Consider the following 18,773-nt stretch of genomic DNA (forward strand, 5'->3'; position numbering starts at 1 on the left):
TACTTTACAAATGCACTGCAGAACAAGCCTATAGGAAAATAGTAGCTTTGGTCGCGATGGAGGTTAATGTTTCTCTATAGAGGCTTGTGGCTGGGGCCCGAAACCGCGCGTGTGTGTGTGTCTAGCTATGTGTGTGGATGGCGGACTAAAGCAACATTCGAAGCTTTGGCCATGTATTCAGTCGATCGTGGACCTGGTGGCATTTAGGCGAAAGGAGCCAGGTTTTCTTTAGAGGTGTGAATTGTGGATTTTGCTCAATCGGAAAATGTATTTCTGGAGCTTGCCTCATGAGTTGTCTTTTGGGAGCCGCTGGCTGTCTCTGTGTGTTTGTGAGTGGCTGGTTGGATGGTGTCTGTGGCGCCATGGGAATTTCTAATAGAGCCTGCCTGCGGGCTAAATTGAAATGCAACGCTTTGGTCATTGATCTGATCACGAATCTGGGAGGGTTGGATTGTGGATTTTTTTCTATGGGAAAGTTTACTTTTTGATCTTAGGATCAATGTTGTCACAGTTGCTTCTTGTTGAAGAGGCATCAGCTAACGTTAGCTTGCTATAGCTAGCTTTACTGTTCCTCTGATTCTGAATTATTTTGTGGCTGTTTCTTTCTAGCTGGCAAATCTAGTTAGCTATATTGTATGTGTATTGCCACTTGTTGATAACATAGCCACATTTGTCACTGGTATGGACTAGTAAATATCCTAAAGCTAGTTGGTTAGACAATGATAGCCGCAAGCTAAAACCGGCGATAGTGGGAGGAGAGAATTCATTTTCATCTGCTGCTGGCTTGATAATGTTCGCTCAAATATATTTTTCACTCAATGTAAATGACAAAATTAGATTTTTATTCTATTGAGATTGTAATTGTATCAATATGATGTGAATATTGTAGAAACACCCTCCCAGCTGTTTTCCATACTAAAACTAGTACAACTTGGTGAGCACAAGCTTACCGTGTGACACCATACCCCAACACCAAACGTGATCACGACACGCAGGTTGAAATATCAAAACAAATTATATAAACTAATTATATATTTTATTTATTTTTATTTCACCTTTATTTAACCAGGTAGGCTAGTTGAGAACAAATTCTCAACTGCGACCTGGCCAAGATAAAGCATAGCAATTCGACACATACAACACAGAGTTACACATGGAATAAACAAAACATAGTCAATAATACAGGATAAAAAAAAATATCAAAAAGTCTATATACAGTGAGTGCAAATGAGGTAATATAAGGGGGTTAAAGGCAATAAATAGGCCGTGGTGGCGAGGTAATTACAATATAGACATTAAACACTGGAGTGACAGATGTGCAAAAGATGAATTTGCAAGTAGATATACTGGGGTGCAAAGGAGCAAGATAAATAAATAAATACAGTATGGGGATGAGGTAGATTGGATGGGGTATTTACAGTTGGGCTATGTGCAGTGATCTGTGAGCTTCTCTGACAGCTGGTGCTTAAAGTTAGTGAGGGAGATCTGAGTCTCCAGCTTCAGTGATTTTTTTCAGTTCGTTCCAGCCATTGGCAGCAGAGAACTGGAAGGAGAGGGGGCCAATGGAGGAATTGGCTTTGGGGGTGACCAGTGAAATATACCTGCTGGAGTGCGTGCTATGGGTGGGTGCTGCTATGGTGACCAGTGAGCTGAGACAAGGCGGGGCTTTAACTAGCAGAGACTTGTAGATGACCTGGAGCCAGTGGGTTTGGCAACAAGTATGAAGCGAGAGCCAGCCAACGAGAGGGTACAGGTCGTAGTGGTGGGTAGTATATTGGTGACAAAACGGATGGCACTGTGATAGACTGCATACCAGTTTGTTGAGTAGAGTGTTGAAGGCCATTTTGTAAATTACATCGCCGAAATCGAGGATCGGTGGATGGTCAGTTTTACGAGGGTATGTTTGGCAGCATGAGTGAAGGATGCTTTGTGGCGAAATAGGAAGCCGATTCTAGATTTAATTTTGGATTGGAGATGCTTAATGTGAGTCTGGAAGTAGAGTTTACAATCTAACCAGACAAATAGGTAGTTGTCCACATATTCTAAGTCCGAATCATCCAGAGTAGTGATGCTGGACGGGCGGCAGCGATTGGTTGAAGAGCATTCATTTAGCTCTACTTGCATTTAAGAGCAGTTGGAGGCCACGGAAGGAGAGTTGTAATGGCATTGAAGCACGTCTGGAGGTTAGTTAACACAGTGTCCAAAAAAGGGCCAGAAGTATACAGAATGGTGTCATCTGTGTAGAGGTGGATCAGAGAATCAGCAGCAACAAGAGCGACATCATTGATGTATACAGAGAAGAGAGTCGGCCCAAGAATTGAACCCTGTAGCACCCCCATAGAGACTGCCAGAGGTCCGGACAACAGGCCCTCCGATTTGACACACTGAACTCAGAGAAGTAGTTGGTGAACCAGGCGAGGCAGTTATTGGAGGAAACAAGGCTGTTGAGTCTGCCGATAAGACTGTGGTGATGAATGAGTCGAAATGAGTCGAAAGCCTTGGCCAGGTCAATGAATACGGCTGCACAGTATTGTCTGTTATCGATGGCGGTTATGATATCATTTAGGACCTTGAGAGTGGCTGAGGTGCACCCATGACCAGCTCTGAATCCAGATTGCATAGCGGAGAAGGTATGGTGGGATTCAAATGGTCGGTAATCTGTTTGTTAACTTGTCTTTCGAATACCTTAGAAAGACAGTATAGGATAGATATAGGTCTGTAGCAGTTTGGGTCTAGAGTGTCACCCCCTTTGAAGAGTGGAATGACAGCGGCAGCTTTTCAATCTTTGGGAATCTCAGACGATACGAAAGAGTGGTTGAACAGGCTAGTAATAGGGGTTGCAACAATTTTGACAGATCATTTTAGAAAGAGAGGGTCCAGATTGTCTAGCCATGCTGATTTGTAGGGGTAAAGATTTTGCAGCTCTTTCAGAACATCAGCTATCTGGATTTGGGTGAAGGAGAAATGGTGGGGGCTTGGGCGGGTTGCTGTGGAGGGTGCCGGGCAGTTGACCAGGGTAGGGGTAGCCAGGTCGAAAGCATGGCCAGCGGTAGAGAAATGCTTATTGAAATTCTCAATTATAGTGGATTTATCGGTGGTAACAGTGTTTCCTAGCCTCAGAGCAGTGAGCAGCTGGGAGGAGGTGCTCATATTCTCCATGGACTTTACAGTGTCCCAGAACTTTTTTGAGTTTGTACTACAGGATGCAAATTTCTGTTTGAAAAAGCTAGCCTTAGCTTTCCTAACTGCCTGTGTATATTTGTTGTTAACTTCCCTGAAAAGTTGCATATCACGGGGGCTATTCGATGCCAATGTAGTACGCCACAGGATGTTTTTGTGCTGGTCAAGGGCAGACAGGTCTGGAGTGAACCAAGGACTATATCTATTCCTAGTTCTACATATTTTGAATGGGGCATGCTTATTTAAGATGGTGAGGAAGGCACTTTTAAAGAATAACCATGCATCCTCTACTGACGGGATGAGGTCAATGTCATTCCAGGATACCCCGGCCAGGTCGATTAGAAAGGCCTGCTAGCAGAAGTGTTTTAGGGAGCGTTTGACAGTGATGAGGGGTGGTCGTTTGATCGCAAAGCCATTACGGATGCAGGCAATGAGGCAGTGATCTCTGAGATCTTGATTGAAAACAGCAGAGGTGTATTTGGAGGGCGAGTTAGTTAGTCTATGAGGGTGCCCATGTTTACAGATTTGGGGTTGTACCTGGTAGGTTCATTGATCATTTGTGTGAGATTGAGGGCATCAAGCTTAGATTGTAGGATGGTCGGGGTGTTAAGCATGTCCCAGTTTAGGTCACCTAGTAGCACGAGCTCAGAAGATAGATGCAGGGCAATCAATTCACATATGGTGTCGAGGGCGATCTATAGCAAGCAGCAACAGTGAGAGAATTTTTAGAAGTAGAAGCTCGAATTGTTTGGGTACAGACCTGGATAGTAAGACAGAACTGTATCTCTGCAGTAGATTGCAACACCGCCCCCTTGGCGGAAAATGTTATAGTTAGGGATGGAGATTTCAGGGTTTTTGGTGGTCTTCCTAAGCCAGGATTCAGACACGGCTAGGACATCCGGGTTGGCAGAGTGTGCTACAGCAGTGAGTAAAACAAACTTACCGAGTAGGCTTCTAATGTTCACAAGCATGAAACCAAGGCTTTTACAGTTACAGAAGTCAACAAATGAGAGCACCTGGGGAGTGGGAGTGGAGCTAGGGACTGCAGGACCTGGATTAACCTTTACATCACCAAAGGAACAGAAGAGAAGTAGGATAAGGGTACAGCTAAAGGTTATACGAACTAGCCGTCTAACAAGTTGGGAACAGAGAGTAAAAGGAGCATGTTTCTGGGCACGATGGCATAGGTTACAGACAAAGGTAAGGTAGGATGTGAGTACATTGGAGGTAAACCTAGGCATTGAGTAATGATATATAGTCTCTAGAGACGTTTAAACCAGGTGATGTCATTGCATATGTAGGAGGTGGAACAACATGGTTGGTTAAGGCATGTTGAGCAGGGCAGAGGATCTACAGTGAAATTAGACAGTAATCACTAACCAGGACAGTAATGGAGAGGCATATTGATATTATAGAGATGCATGCGTAGCCAATTGATCATATGGGTGCAGTGAGTGGTTGGGCTGGCTGGAGATACGGTGATTCAGACAGTTAGCAGGCCGGGGCTAATAAGCTAGCAGTTAGTAGGCCGGGGCTAACGAGCTAGTAGTTAGCAGACCGGGGGAAGCAAGCTAGCAGTTAGCAGACCGGGTCTAGCAAGCTAGCAGTAGACGGTCAACCGTTTCTAGTCATCTCTCCTCCTTCCAGACTTTTTCTTCTTTGGACTTTATATGGCGATTGGCATCTAACTTTCAAAATAAGGTGTATTACCACAACTGACGGAAAGACCTCAGTTCATCTTTCAATCACCCACGTGGGTATAACCAATGAGGAGATGGCACGTGGGTATATGCTTCTATAAACCAATGAGGAGATGGGAGAGGCAGGACTTGAACCCCGTTCAGCGTCACAAATAGAATTGACTTCTATTTTAGCACTTGGCAACGCAGACACTCGTTGGCACGCACGAGCGGTGTGGATGCAATGATTGAATAACATGAATGTGTACCTTTGTTTTGCGACGCAAGCAGTGTGGTCAGCATGTGAGTCATCAAAATTACAATCTTGCGTTCGGGCATTTCCGGCAGTCTTCCTGGTTTTTATATGCAGGTAGCATAAATTGTGCAATTGTAAACTAACAAATCATTTTTCAAGTTAGAACCCATGTATATTTAAGCAATAAGGCACGGGGGGGATAATGTATTTGGCCAATATACCACGGCTAAGGGCTGTTTTTATGCAAGACGCAACACAGAGTGCCTGGATACAGCCCTTAGTCTTGGTATATTGGCCATATACCACAAACCCCAGAGGTGCCTTATTGCTATTATAAGCTGGTTACAAATGCAATTAGAACAGTACAAATACATGTTTTGTCATACCCATGGTATACGGTCTGATATACCACGGCTTTCAGCCAATCAGCATTCGAAACACCCAGTTTATAATTGTTAACATACAGCACCAACTACATAAATATCTGATAGGGTCTATTACCTGCTACCTGGATTTTAGTGGAGTGTGGTAGAGGTGCAGGTAGGTAGGAGAAGGGAGGAGGAGGAGGAGGGGAGGAGAGGATGAGGGGAGCCAAGGTGCTGACAAACAGCGAGAGAGGAATGGAGAAACGGAGGGAGTACTGTACTGCATCGCCCAGCAGCTGTATGGGCGTCCATGCCTCACTTAGCCTGCTCTTCTCTGCCTGTTGTCTCTCCTCCCATCTAATGAAAACTAACTATGCCCCATTACAAGAACCAAAAATGTAAACGTAGAGACATTGCACCAAATAATAGTGCACAGTAGCATGGCTGTTTTAAACCAGCCTTACAGGCCAACAAAACATCCAGAGAGGATGTGATGGTGAGATTTTAATCGTAAGAGTAGAGGCTGCTATTGTGGGGCTGGAATTAGGTCTGCATAGGTCACACACCATAACAGTTTCAAAGAATAATCACATTTTCAAAACCACCATAATCCTTTGTCTGCTTGCAGCGATAGTGATACATTTAATTTAAGTTGGTTTTTCCAGCAGCAGCAACACTTCAGCTCCACTATAATGGCCCTGCTACACTACAGCCATCAGGCGTCCAGCGTTGCCGTCAGACATCAGCCGTTGAAGGAATGGTTCCTTTGAAATCAACGAAAGCTGCTATACTTGACTTCATAAATGTTAGTAAAATAACCAGTGGTGTCTAGAGGAGACCATATGCAATCAAAATATACTTTATTTCTCATTATTTCAATTCACAAGATATAATTAATGTGCGCGCCAGCCATCAAGAATGGAACCTCTGCGATTAATGACCTTGGACAGTGACGCAACGCAGGCAGTGAAGCAGCTTTCATTGATTTCAAAGGAAGCATTTCTTCAACAGCTGACGGCAATGCCTGACGCACTTATGGCTATAGTGTAGCCGGGCCGTAACAGCAACAGTAGCAGAAACCATAACAACCATAGCAGAAGCAACAACTGCAGTAGCAACAGTAGCAACAACAGTAGTAGCGACCTGAGCAGAAGCAACAACTGCAGTAGCAACAGTAGAAGCAACAACTGCAGTAGCAACAGTAGGAGCAACCATAGCAGAAGCAACAGTAGGAACAACTGCAGTAGCAACAGTAGCAACAACAGTAGCAGCGACCTGAGCAGAAGCAACAACTGCAGTAGCAACAGTAGTAGCAACCATAGCAGAAGCAACAACTGCAGTAGCAACAGTAACAGCAACCATGGCAGTAGCATGCATAGCAGCAGCAACAGAAGCAGCAGAAGCAACAATTGCAATAGCAGTAGCAACAGTAGCAGCAACAATAGGAACAACTGCATTAGCAACAGTAGCAGCAACCATATGACAAGCAACAACTGCAGTAGCAACAGTAGCAGCAACCATATGACAAGCAACAACTGTAGTAGCAACAGTAGCAGCAAACATAGCAGAAGCAACAGTAGGAACAACTGCAGTAGCAACAGTAGCAGCAACCATAGCAGAAGCAACAGTAGGAGCAACAGTAGGAACAACTGCAGTAGCAACAGTAGCAACAACAGTAGCAGCGACCTGAGCAGAAGCAACAACTGCAGTAGCAACAGTAGTAGCAACCATAGCAGAAGCAACAGTAGGAACAACTGCAGTAGCAACAGTAGCAGCAACCATAGCAGAAGCAACAGTAGGAGCAACAGTAGGAACAACTGTAGTAGCAACAGTAGCAACAACAGTAGCAGCGACCTGAGCAGAAGCAACAACTGCAGTAGCAACAGTAGTAGCAACCATAGCAGAAGCAACAACTGCAGTAGCAACAGTAGCAGTAGCAACAGTCGCAGCAACCATAGAAGAAGCAACAACTGCAGTAGCAACAGTAGCAGCAACAGCAGTAGCAACAGTAGCTGTAGAAACAACTGCAGTAGCAACAGTAGCAGCAACAGCAGTAACCACAGTAGCAGCAACAGAAGTAACCACAGTAGCAGCAACAGCAGTAGCAACAGCAATGGTAGCAGTTGGCTAGCTGTGTTTAGATGCAAACTTTAGGATCGTCACTTTAAACACGTCGTTAGACCTAGTATAAACCAGCTGTGGGCTGGGATTTATTGAATCATTCTGACAAAGGCATTCCTCTGCAGCAGCTGCTCCTGCTCCTGGGGTGTCCAGACAGATTATGGAGTCACATTCAGCAAGGCCAATCGTGTAGTGTAGCAACAGTGAATACCACAACAATAGCACTGTGGTAACTACTGCTTTAACAACAAACTGCTACTGCTGTTGAGAAATGACAGAGGCTCTCATTTCCTCAAATAAGAACAGCCATTTTTTAAAGTAATTATACATTGTCTAAGTCTAGACATAATTGGGAGATGGTTCTTTCACTATGAGTTATGGGGTCGTTACACTCAAAAGGCACCAAATTGGTGGAACACATTTTTTAAAATGATTTCACCTCATTTTAACATTCTGCCATAAAGAGCACATATTCAACTTCATAAAAATCAAGGTTTCCCATCTCAAATGGTTATTAAAGGAAAAACTAACTACAGTAAGTGCATACTAAGTTCTAAATAAAGTAACAAGGTTGACGGATTTCATCTTAAATCAGCCATGAATCCCCTTCTGACAGGGGGAATGGAAGTGTGTTGTGTGCAACAGGGTGAGGCAACTGAAAGCTTCACAAAAATGTTTAATTGTTAAAATATTTATCTATGGGTAAAGGGGTTGACATGTTATGGCACTGTTACGCTATAGTCTTCAGGTGTCCAACATTGCCGTCAGACATCAGCAGGTGAGGGACTGCTTCCTTTGAAATCAATGAAAGCTGCTACACTGAGCTCAGGTTAAAATCAAATCAAATCAAATTTTATTTGTCACATACACATGGTTAGCAGATGTTAATGCGAGTGTAGCGAAATGCTTGTGCTTCTAGTTCCGACAATGCAGTAATAACCAACAAGTAATCTAACTAACAATTCCAAAACTACTGTCTTGTACACAGTGTAAGGGGATAAAGAATATGTACATAAGGATATATGAATGAGTGATGGTACAGAGCAGCATAGGCAAGATACAGTAGATGGTATCGAGTACAGTATGTACAAATGAGATGAGTATGTAAACAAAGTGGCATAGTTTAAAGTGGCTAGTGATACATGTATTACATAAGGATACAGTCGATGATATAGAGTACAGTATATACGTATGCATATGAGATGAATAATGTAGGGTAAGTAACATTATATAAGGTAGCATTGTTTAAAGTGGCTAGTGATATATTTACATCATTTCCCATCAATTCCCATTATTAAAGTGGCTGGAGTTGAGTCAGTGTCAGTGTGTTGGCAGCAGCCACTCAATGTTAGTGGTGGCTGTTTAACAGTCTGATGGCCTTGAGATAGAAGCTGTTTTTCAGTCTCTCGGTCCCAGCTTTGATGCACCTGTACTGACCTCGCCTTCTGGATGATAGCGGGGTGAACAGGCAGTGGCTCGGGTGGTTGATGTCCTTGATGATCTTTATGGCCTTCCTGTGACATCGGGTGGTGTAGGTGTCCTGGAGGGCAGGTAGTTTGCCCCCGGTGATGCGTTGTGCAGACCTCACCACCCTCTGGAGAGCCTTACGGTTGAGGGCGGAGCAGTTGCCGTACCAGGCGGTGATACAGCCCGCCAGGATGCTCTCGATTGTGCATCTGTAGAAGTTTGTGAGTGCTTTTGGTGACAAGCCAAATTTCTTCAGCCTCCTGAGGTTGAAGAGGCGCTGCTGCGCCTTCTTCACAATGCTGTCTGTGTGAGTGGACCAATTCAGTTTGTCTGTGATGTGTATGCCGAGGAACTTAAAACTTGCTACCCTCTCCACTACTGTTCCATCGATGTGGATAGGGGGGTGTTCCCTCTGCTGTTTCCTGAAGTCCACAATCATCTCCTTAGTTTTGTTGACGTTGAGTGTGAGGTTATTTTCCTGACACCACACTCCGAGGGCCCTCACCTCCTCCCTGTAGGCCGTCTCGTCGTTGTTGGTAATCAAGCCTACCACTGTTGTGTCGTCCGCAAACTTGATGATTGAGTTGGAGGCGTGCGTGGCCACGCAGTCGTGGGTGAACAGGGAGTACAGGAGAGGGCTCAGAACGCACCCTTGTGGGGCCCCAGTGTTGAGGATCAGCGGGGAGGAGATGTTGTTGCCTACCCTCACCACCTGGGGGCGGCCCGTCAGGAAGTCCAGTACCCAGTTGCACAGGGCGGGGTCGAGACCCAGGGTCTCGAGCTTGATGACGAGCTTGGAGGGTACTATGGTGTTGAATGCCGAGCTGTAGTCAATGAACAGCATTCTCACATAGGTATTCCTCTTGTCCAGATGGGTTAGGGCGGTGTGCAGTGTGGTTGAGATTGCATCGTCTGTGGACCTATTTGGGCGGTAAGCAAATTGGAGTGGGTCTAGGGTGTCAGGTAGGGTGGAGGTGATATGGTCCTTGACTAGTCTCTCAAAGCACTTCATGATGACGGAAGTGAGTGCTACGGGGCGGTAGTCGTTTAGCTCAGTTACCTTAGCTTTCTTGGGAACAGGAACAATGGTGGCCCTCTTGAAGCATGTGGGAACAGCAGACTGGTATAGGGATTGATTGAATATGTCCGTAAACACACCGGCCAGCTGGTCTGCGCATGCTCTGAGGGCGCGGCTGGGGATGCCGTCTGGGCCTGCAGCCTTGCGAGGGTTAACACGTTTAAATGTCTTACTCACCTCGGCTGCAGTGAAGGAGAGACCGCATGTTTTCGTTGCCGGCCGTGTCAGTGGCACTGTATTGTCCTCAAAGCGGGCAAAAAAGTTGTTTAGTCTGCCTGGGAGCAGGACATCCTGGTCCGTGACTGGGCTGGATTTCTTCCTGTAGTCCGTGATTGACTGTAGACCCTGCCACATGCCTCTTGTGTCTGAGCCGTTGAATTGAGATTCTACTTTGTCTCTGTACTGACGCTTAGCTTGTTTGATAGCCTTGCGGAGGGAATAGCTGCACTGTTTGTATTCGGTCATGTTACCAGACACCTTCCCCTGATTAAAAGCAGTGGTTCGCGCTTTCAGTTTCACGCGAATGCTGCCATCAATCCACGGTTTCTGGTTAGGGAATGTTTTAATCGTTGCTATGGGAACGACATCTTCAACGCACGTTCTAATGAACTCACACACCGAATCATGTCCCAGTCCACGTGGTGGAAGCAGTCTTGGAGTGTGGAGTCAGCTTGGTCGGACCAGCGTTGGACAGACCTCAGCGTGGGAGCCTCTTGTTTTAGTTTCTGTCTGTAGGCAGGGATCAACAAAATGGAGTCGTGGTCAGCTTTTCCGAAAGGGGGGCGGGGCAGGGCCTTATATGCGTCGCGGAAGTTAGAGTAACAATGATCCAAGGTCTTTCCACCCCTGGTTGCGCAATCGATATGCTGATAAAATTTAGGGAGTCTATTTTAGGGTTTCATCATGTCCAATGACAGCATCCAAGCTCATTTTAATTTTTTTTTTTTTAATTTTACCTTTATTTAACCAGGCAAGTCAGTTAAGAACAAATTCTTATTTTCAATGACGGCCTGGGAACAGTGGGTTAACTGCCTGTTCAAGGGCAGAACGACAGATTTGTACCTTGTCAGCTCGGGGGTTTGAACTCACAACCTTCCGGTTACTAGTCCAACACTCTAACCACTAGGCTACCCTGCCGCCTCATGAATTGCAGAAGTTACATTTTTGAAGGCTGAAGCGTTGCGCGATCATTCTATCTTGTGAATTGAAATAATGAGAAATAAAGTTCATTTTGGCTGCATATGGCCTCCACTAGACATCACAAGTGATTTTACTAAGATTTATGAAGTCAAGGAGCTACCAGCAAGCAGAAACTCTAGCTAGCAATCTATCTACATTGACTGTATTCACCATGTAAGCAAAAGCAACATGTGTAATTTAGAGGATAATTTAGTAATAACACTAGCAACAATTTAAGGGTACTTAAGAAAAACTGGACCAAAGCTATTGTACTAACGCATAATCAATGAATATGGCACAGTACAGTAGGGGAAAATAGAATAAAGATGCTCTTCCTCTCTGCTCCTCTCTGCTCTCAAAACAACGCGCTCTCTGTAACATGCTGACTAGACCAGGTACCCTCATGCGCCATCGCACCCATGTTGATTTTGTCCATCCACACCAGGCGCAGGTAGTTATTTTACCTGAAATGCACAAGGTCCTTTTTTCTGGATCTTTGTAGAATTTTGACCCATTTTGAGTCACACAAAATCATGTGTTCTCTGCTCCGACATTTATTTCACAGATAAAAAGGGAAACCTAGGGCCTTCTGAGTGGCACAGCGGTCTAAGGCACTGCATCGCAGTGCTAGAGGCATCACTACAGACCTGGGTTCGATCCCAGGCTGTGTCGCAGCTGGACGTGTCTGGGACATCCATGAGGCGGCGCACAATTGGCCCAGCATCGTCCGGGTTAGGGGAGGGTTTGGCCGGCCGGGATGTCCATGTGTTAGGCCGGGCGCATGCACGCTGACCGTACTGTGTTACCTCTGACACATGGATGTGGCTGGCTTCCAGGTTAAGTGAGCAGTGCGGCTTGGCATGGTCGTGTTTCGGAGGACGCGTGGCTCTCGACCTTCGCATCTCCATAGGGGAGTTGCAGCGACGGGACAAGACTGTAGCTACCAATTGGGAGAGAAAAGTACACACCAAAAAAATCAAATGGGAAAACATAGTAATTTCTTCTTCTTCTTCTGTGGACTTTATATGGTGATAGGCAACCAACTTCAAGGTGCATTACCACCACCAACTGGATTGTAGTGTGAACCTCAGTTCATCTTTCAATCGCCCACGTGGGTATATGCTCCTAAAAACCACGTCAAGAGTCAAAAATAGAACCAAGTTTGTAGAATTTTTCCCCGTTTTGAGTCGCACAAAATCGTGTGTTCTCTACTCCAACAATTATTTCACACTTCAATGGAGTGTTGCCCACTCAGTTCTCCACTACAAAACACCAGCAAATGCCCAAAACGAGCTCACCTGCTTTTACACTATGATTTCATTATTAGATAGATGTTCAATGTTCCTTTTGAAAAAAATATTTTAAAAGGAATAGTTTCACCATAATAAAACAAGGAACAGATGTACACTACATTAACAAAAGTATGTGGACACCTGCTCGTCGAACATCTCATTCCAGAATCATGGGCATTAAAATGGGCATTAAAATGGAGTTGCCCCCTTTGGTGCTATAACAGCCTTCACTCTTCTGGGAAGGTATTCCTCTAGATGTTGGAACATTGCTGCGGGGACTTGCTTCCATTCAGCCACAAGAGCATTAGTGAGGTCGGGCACTGATGTTGGGCGATTAGGCCTGGCTCGCAGTCAATGTTCCAATTCATCCCAAAGTTGTTTGGGGTTGAGGTCAGGGCTCTGTGCAGGCCAGTCAAGTTCTTCCACACTGATTTTGACAAACTATTTCTGTATGGACCTCGCTTTGTGCATGGGGGCATTGTCATGCTCAAACAGGAAAGGACCTTCCAGAAACTGTTCCACAAAGTTGGAAGTACAGAATCGTCTAAAATGTTCGGGCTAGACTCCTTAGTTCCAGTGAAGGAACTTTATGCTGTAGCGTTAAGATTTCCCTTCACTGGAACTAAGGGGTCTAGCCCGAACCATGAAAAACTACCCCAGACCATTATTCCTCCTCCATCAAACTTTACAGGTGGCACTATGCATTGTGGCAGGTAGCTTTCTCCTGGCATCCCCACAACCCCGCCCCCTTGGGTTGTGCCGTGGCGGAGATCTTTGTGGGCTATACTCGGCCTTGTCTCAGTATGATAAGTTGGTGGTTGAAGATATCCCTCTAGTGGTGTGGGGGCTGTGCTTTGGCAAAGTGGGTGGGGTTATATCCTGCCTGTTTGACCCTGTCCGGGGGTATCATCGGATGGGGCCACAGTGTCTCCTGACCCCTCCTGTCTTAGCCTCCAGTATTTCTGCTGCAGTAGTTTATGTGTCGGGGGGCTAGGGTCAGTCTGTTATATCTGGAGTACTTCTCTTGTCTTATCCGGTGTCCTGTGTGAATTTAAGTATGCTCTCTCTAATTCTCTCTTTCTTTATTTATTTCTTTCTCTCTCGGAGGACCTGAGCCCTAGGACCATGCCTCAGGACTACCTGGCATGATGACTCCTTGCTGTCCGCAGTCCACCTGGCCGTGCTGCTCCAGTTTCAACTGTTCTGCCTGCAACTATGGAACCCTGACCTGTTCACCGGACGTGCTACCTGTCCAAGACCTGCTATTTTCAACTCCCTAGAGACAGCAGGAGTGGTAGAGATACTCTTAATGATCGGCTATGAAAAGCCAACTGACATTTACTCCTGAGGTGCTGACTTGTTGCACTCTCGACAACTACTGTGATGATTATTATTTGACCATGCTGGTTTATGAACACATTTATGAACATTTGAACATCTTGGCCATGTTCTGTTATAATATCCACCCGGCACAGCCAGAAGAGGACTGGCCACCCCTCATAGCCTGGTTCCTCTCTAGGTTTCTTCCTAGGTTTTGGCCTTTCTAGGGAGTTTTTCCTAGCCACCGTGCTTCTACACCTGCATTGTTTGCCGTTTGGGGTTTTAGGCTGGGTTTCTGTACAGCACTTTGAGATATCAGCTGATGTAAGAAGGGCTATATAAATCAATTTGATTTGATCCATCAAACCCAGATTCGTCTTTAGGACTGCCAGATGGTGAAGCGTGATTCATCACTCCAGAGAATGCGTTTCCACTGCTCCAGAGTCCAATGGGGGAAAGATTTACACCACTTCAGCCACAGCTTGGTATTACGCAGGGTGATCTTAGGCTTGTGTGCGCCCGCTCAGACATGGAAACCCATTTCATGAAGCTCCCAACAAGTAGTTATTGTGCTGATGTTGCTTCCAGAGGCAGTTTGGAACTCGATAGTAAGTGTTGCAACCGAGGACAGATGATTTTTATGTGCTACGCTCTTCACCACTCAGCAGTCCCATTCTGTGAGCTTGTGTGGCCTGTCACTTCGAGACTGAGACGTTGTTGCCCCTAGACGTTTCCACTTCACAATAACAGCACTTACAGTTGACCAGGGCAGCTCTAGCAGGGTAGAAATTTGACGAACTGACTTCGGGGCAAAAAAGTACACCACAAAAAAAAAGGGGGGGAAACATAGTTTTCTTCTTCTGTGGACTTTATATGGTGATTGGCAACCGGGGCAGCTCTAGCAGGGTTGAAATTTGACAAACTGAAATCGGGGCAAAAAAGTACACAACCCCCAAAAAAGGGAAAAAAACTTGTTGGAAAAGTGGCACCCTATGACGATGCCACATTGAAAGACACTGAGCTCTTCAATAAGGCCATTATATTGCCAATGTTTGTTTATGGAGATGCATGGCTGTGTACTCGATTTTATACACCTGCCAGCAACAGGTGTGTCAGAAATAGCCGAATCCACTCATTTGAAGGGGTGTCCACATACTTTTGTATATATAGCGTATGTGAGTCACTATTCACTTGAAATAAATAATAATCTTCAGAAATGACTTTCTCAAAGAAACAAAGTAACTAGGGTTTAACAATGATGGTGAAAATCTTGGGGTTGAGTGGGTTAAAATCTTCCTTGAAGTCACAGAGGGTCATGTCAAAATGCTGAATTTTGGTGCTAGTAAGACTTTATTCAATACATATGGAAATGTCTGCTTTACACAAAATTAGAACCTACATTTTTGCAGCATTACCGCAAAAATGGGAGAGGCAAGTGGAAGAGGGAAAAAGTAAGGAACTTGTCTGTCGGCCTTTAAAGACCAAAATTGACTGAAGAAAATTGTAATACATAAAAAGGTATAGCAGTTTCATTTAAGGACCAAAACGTTTACAGCTGTGCCATATAGATTGCAAAATAGTTGGGAAGAGATTTTCAATGTGCCAATTCCATGGCACATGGTTTATGAACTGTTACACAAAAGAATGCTTGATTAGAGTTTTTCAATTTCAATTATTATACAAAATGATATTATACAAAATTCTTGCAACCAATATAATGTTGTATATATGGAGGATACAACCATCTCAGCTTGAAGAGACAGAATCATTAGATCATTTGTTTTGGTACTGTCCATACAGTATGTAGCTTGTTTTTGGTCGCAGGTTTAGGAACGGCTGAAGAATTGCAACATTTACCTGGAGTTAGCACTGCTGGGTGATTTAAAAGTCATAGTCAATCGATCAATAATATAATAATACTCTTAGTAAAAATGTTCATCTTTAATTTGCAATATGTAGAATCTATGAGAATACAAGGATTCAGAACGTTTGTGAAACATCAGGGCACAGTTGAAAAATATATGGCAAATAGAAATCCAAACTTGATGGTTTTCACTGTTCAGAGAGATGGGAGGGGTTGAAGGATGGGACTAAAAACAAACGAGAGAACTATTGTAAAATATACTGTGTCTGTAAAATGTATATAGTATGTATAAGCTGGAAGTAGAAGACTAAGTGTTGTTGTCCATGAGTTTACTCCAATTAGGGGAGGGATGATAGGGTTAGGGGAATATAATAAAGGAAAATATATACACAAAATATATATATTTTACATATAAAAAAACAAACTTCATTAATATTCATAATCTGATTGATTGACTTCTCCATGTGGTCTATATTAAAGGGCACCTCATTTAATATAACAGGCTTTTACGATTCAATATTGGTGAACAATTTATACTTAAAATATCAAAAGGCACTAATTTCATGGAATGACCCCATAGCAGTAAAGGCTATAAGGGAATGTGTGGTTCATGCCCTTAATGAGGCTGAACCTTGACTCGCCTGTAGGCCTCACTCCTGGGTCTCTTGGTTCCTGCCTTTGGGCGGCTTGTCCTCAGTTCCCCAGTCATGGTCCTATCTGAAACACAATACAACGACGGCTATAAAGTCACATTAAGTTAGAGGTTTAGTAATGTCAGGTGTTAGGACAGCTGTTGACCTCGTAAAGCAAACCCCTGGGGAAACTGGAATAGAGTTGGACAGGTGAGCAGAGTGGGCTGCCAGATGCACGCACACACACACACACACTCTCACAGAAGGACAAATTAACCAGAGGACTCTGAGCCTAATTGCCCTCTGTATGCCAGAGTCAAATTAATAGCTTTTCACAGTTGTGTTGCTTCATTCCTTCCAACTTGTAGCTGTCTGTCAATGCAGTTCTCTCTCTCTCAAAGGGCATGGGACACCGTACTTCCTTTATTTTTTTTCTACTGACACTATAGCGCTCCATACTCCCTCAACTTCACCCAGAGGCCTGACTGACAGGCAGCTGGCCCTCTCTCTACTTCCTCCCTGTTGCCCTACCTGTCCGTCCAGCATCCCTTGTCAGTCCAAACAAAATGTAGAATTCATTCAAACATACACATTGCAGTATAAATGTTTATTGCTAGAATTTGATAGTTTGACATTGATATCTACTTAGGTGTCAACTATCTACTTAGGACTGCACATCTCTGTCCAAATGGCAGGCAGCATTACACAGCCCAATAGCAGTCGTAAATCAGACTCCGGCACAGCACACAGCCCAATGTTGAACAGCAGTCGCACTATACATCAGACTCTGGCAGCGGCCCAAAGCCCACCCTTACAGAAATGACACCCCATGACAGCCTTGTTTATGACAGAAAGGCACTCTTCTGTTTGTGGTGCATTACTGTTTTAGTGCAGGGTTTATGAGCACCATCGCCTGCCATCTGTTAGCTGCTGCCATGGCACTTTTAATCGCCCAACCCCGGAGATCAATATCGCTGTCGGGTCACGGGAATGCTCACAGCTTGGTAATGGGTAATTACGCATCATTGACTGAATGATTAGCGTTGTTTATTTATTATTCCCTTGTATTGTTGGGAAACATATAGCACAGAAGGAGGAGAGAGGGAGATGAGATATATAATGCACTGTGGTTATTAATTATATGGAGACATTGAGCCTGCCTTTTGGACAAAAACGTGCAGTATTGGCCTAATTCTTCAACTAAACTGATTGAAGTGGATTGAACAGGTGACATCCATAAGGGATCATAGCTTTCACTTGGATTCACCTGGTCAGTCTGTCATGGAAGAGCAGGTGTTCCTAATGTTTTGTACACTCAGTGTATATTATGCACTGTGATTATTAATTATACAAAGACATTTATGTATTCTGCCCTACCAAGCAAAAAGGCAGTTCCACAGAGCATGGAACTGAGAAAAACAGATTTGATTTACCTTGGTTTCACAGTAACTTTATGCAGTTACTGCTAACATGACCCCCATGTTCTCCAAAACATAATACAATAGAGGCAGGATACTTCTCCACATGATTGAGCATGCATTTAATGTAATGTAGTTACTGCCTTTTTGCTTGGTAGTGCAGTATTGTGGTTAGAGTAAAATAACAGCAGGTTATATATGAGTGGTAAATAGAAGCGTGTCTGTTTATTATAATATGATTAAACTATATTAGTAGGCTGAATCCTCATACATACAGGCTACTAAACCCCCTAAAGATAAGCAATAAGCAAAATGATCATGTGGAAATCAATTGCATTTTGCAAGTATAACAGAGTGCATTCTGTTCTGCCAAAAGCGGAGATCGAACTAGCAACCTTTTGCACAACAACACACAAAACTACATTCACCCCCCTTTAACCTCCTCCCTTTAACCGGACAGAGCCCAACTGTGGATGGGGGTCACAGATCCTTTGTAAGGAAATTATGTTTTGCCCTGAGCTGGGATGCCCTGAGCAGCAACATTCTGCACAACTTCTAACATGCTGCAGGCGAGTTTACATCCACTACACAAGGGTCACACAAGGGTCTCACTCTCTCACACACACACACACACACACACACACACACACACACACACACACACACACACACACACACACACACACACACACACACACACACACACACACACACACACACACACACACACACACACACACACACACACACACACACACACACACACACACACACACACCTGTCCTTCTCAGTGTGTGAGTGACAGATGCTTCCTTTACTTTGGCCCAAGCTGCAGAATCTGATTGATTCTTGGCAGATACTTATCTACATAGCCTCTTCAATAACCTCAGCTCACCAACCTCTCACCCACACACACAAACTA

General features: G+C 44.4%; 1 protein-coding gene across 1 annotated transcript in view; it reads right to left on the bottom strand.

Annotated features, from left to right (window-relative positions):
• Positions 1–18,773, bottom strand: part of LOC110521370 (RNA-binding Raly-like protein) — a 64,012-nt gene that overhangs the window by 44,774 nt on the left and 465 nt on the right. Inside the window, exon 2 of the mRNA XM_021598874.2 lies at positions 16,443–16,518. Within this exon, the coding sequence (XP_021454549.1) occupies positions 16,443–16,518 (76 nt within the window). The remainder of the gene's footprint in view (positions 1–16,442; positions 16,519–18,773) is intronic.

The sequence above is a fragment of the Oncorhynchus mykiss genome, chromosome 30 (assembly GCF_013265735.2).
Source record: "Oncorhynchus mykiss isolate Arlee chromosome 30, USDA_OmykA_1.1, whole genome shotgun sequence".
In the NCBI taxonomy this organism is placed as follows: Eukaryota; Metazoa; Chordata; class Actinopteri; order Salmoniformes; family Salmonidae; genus Oncorhynchus; species Oncorhynchus mykiss.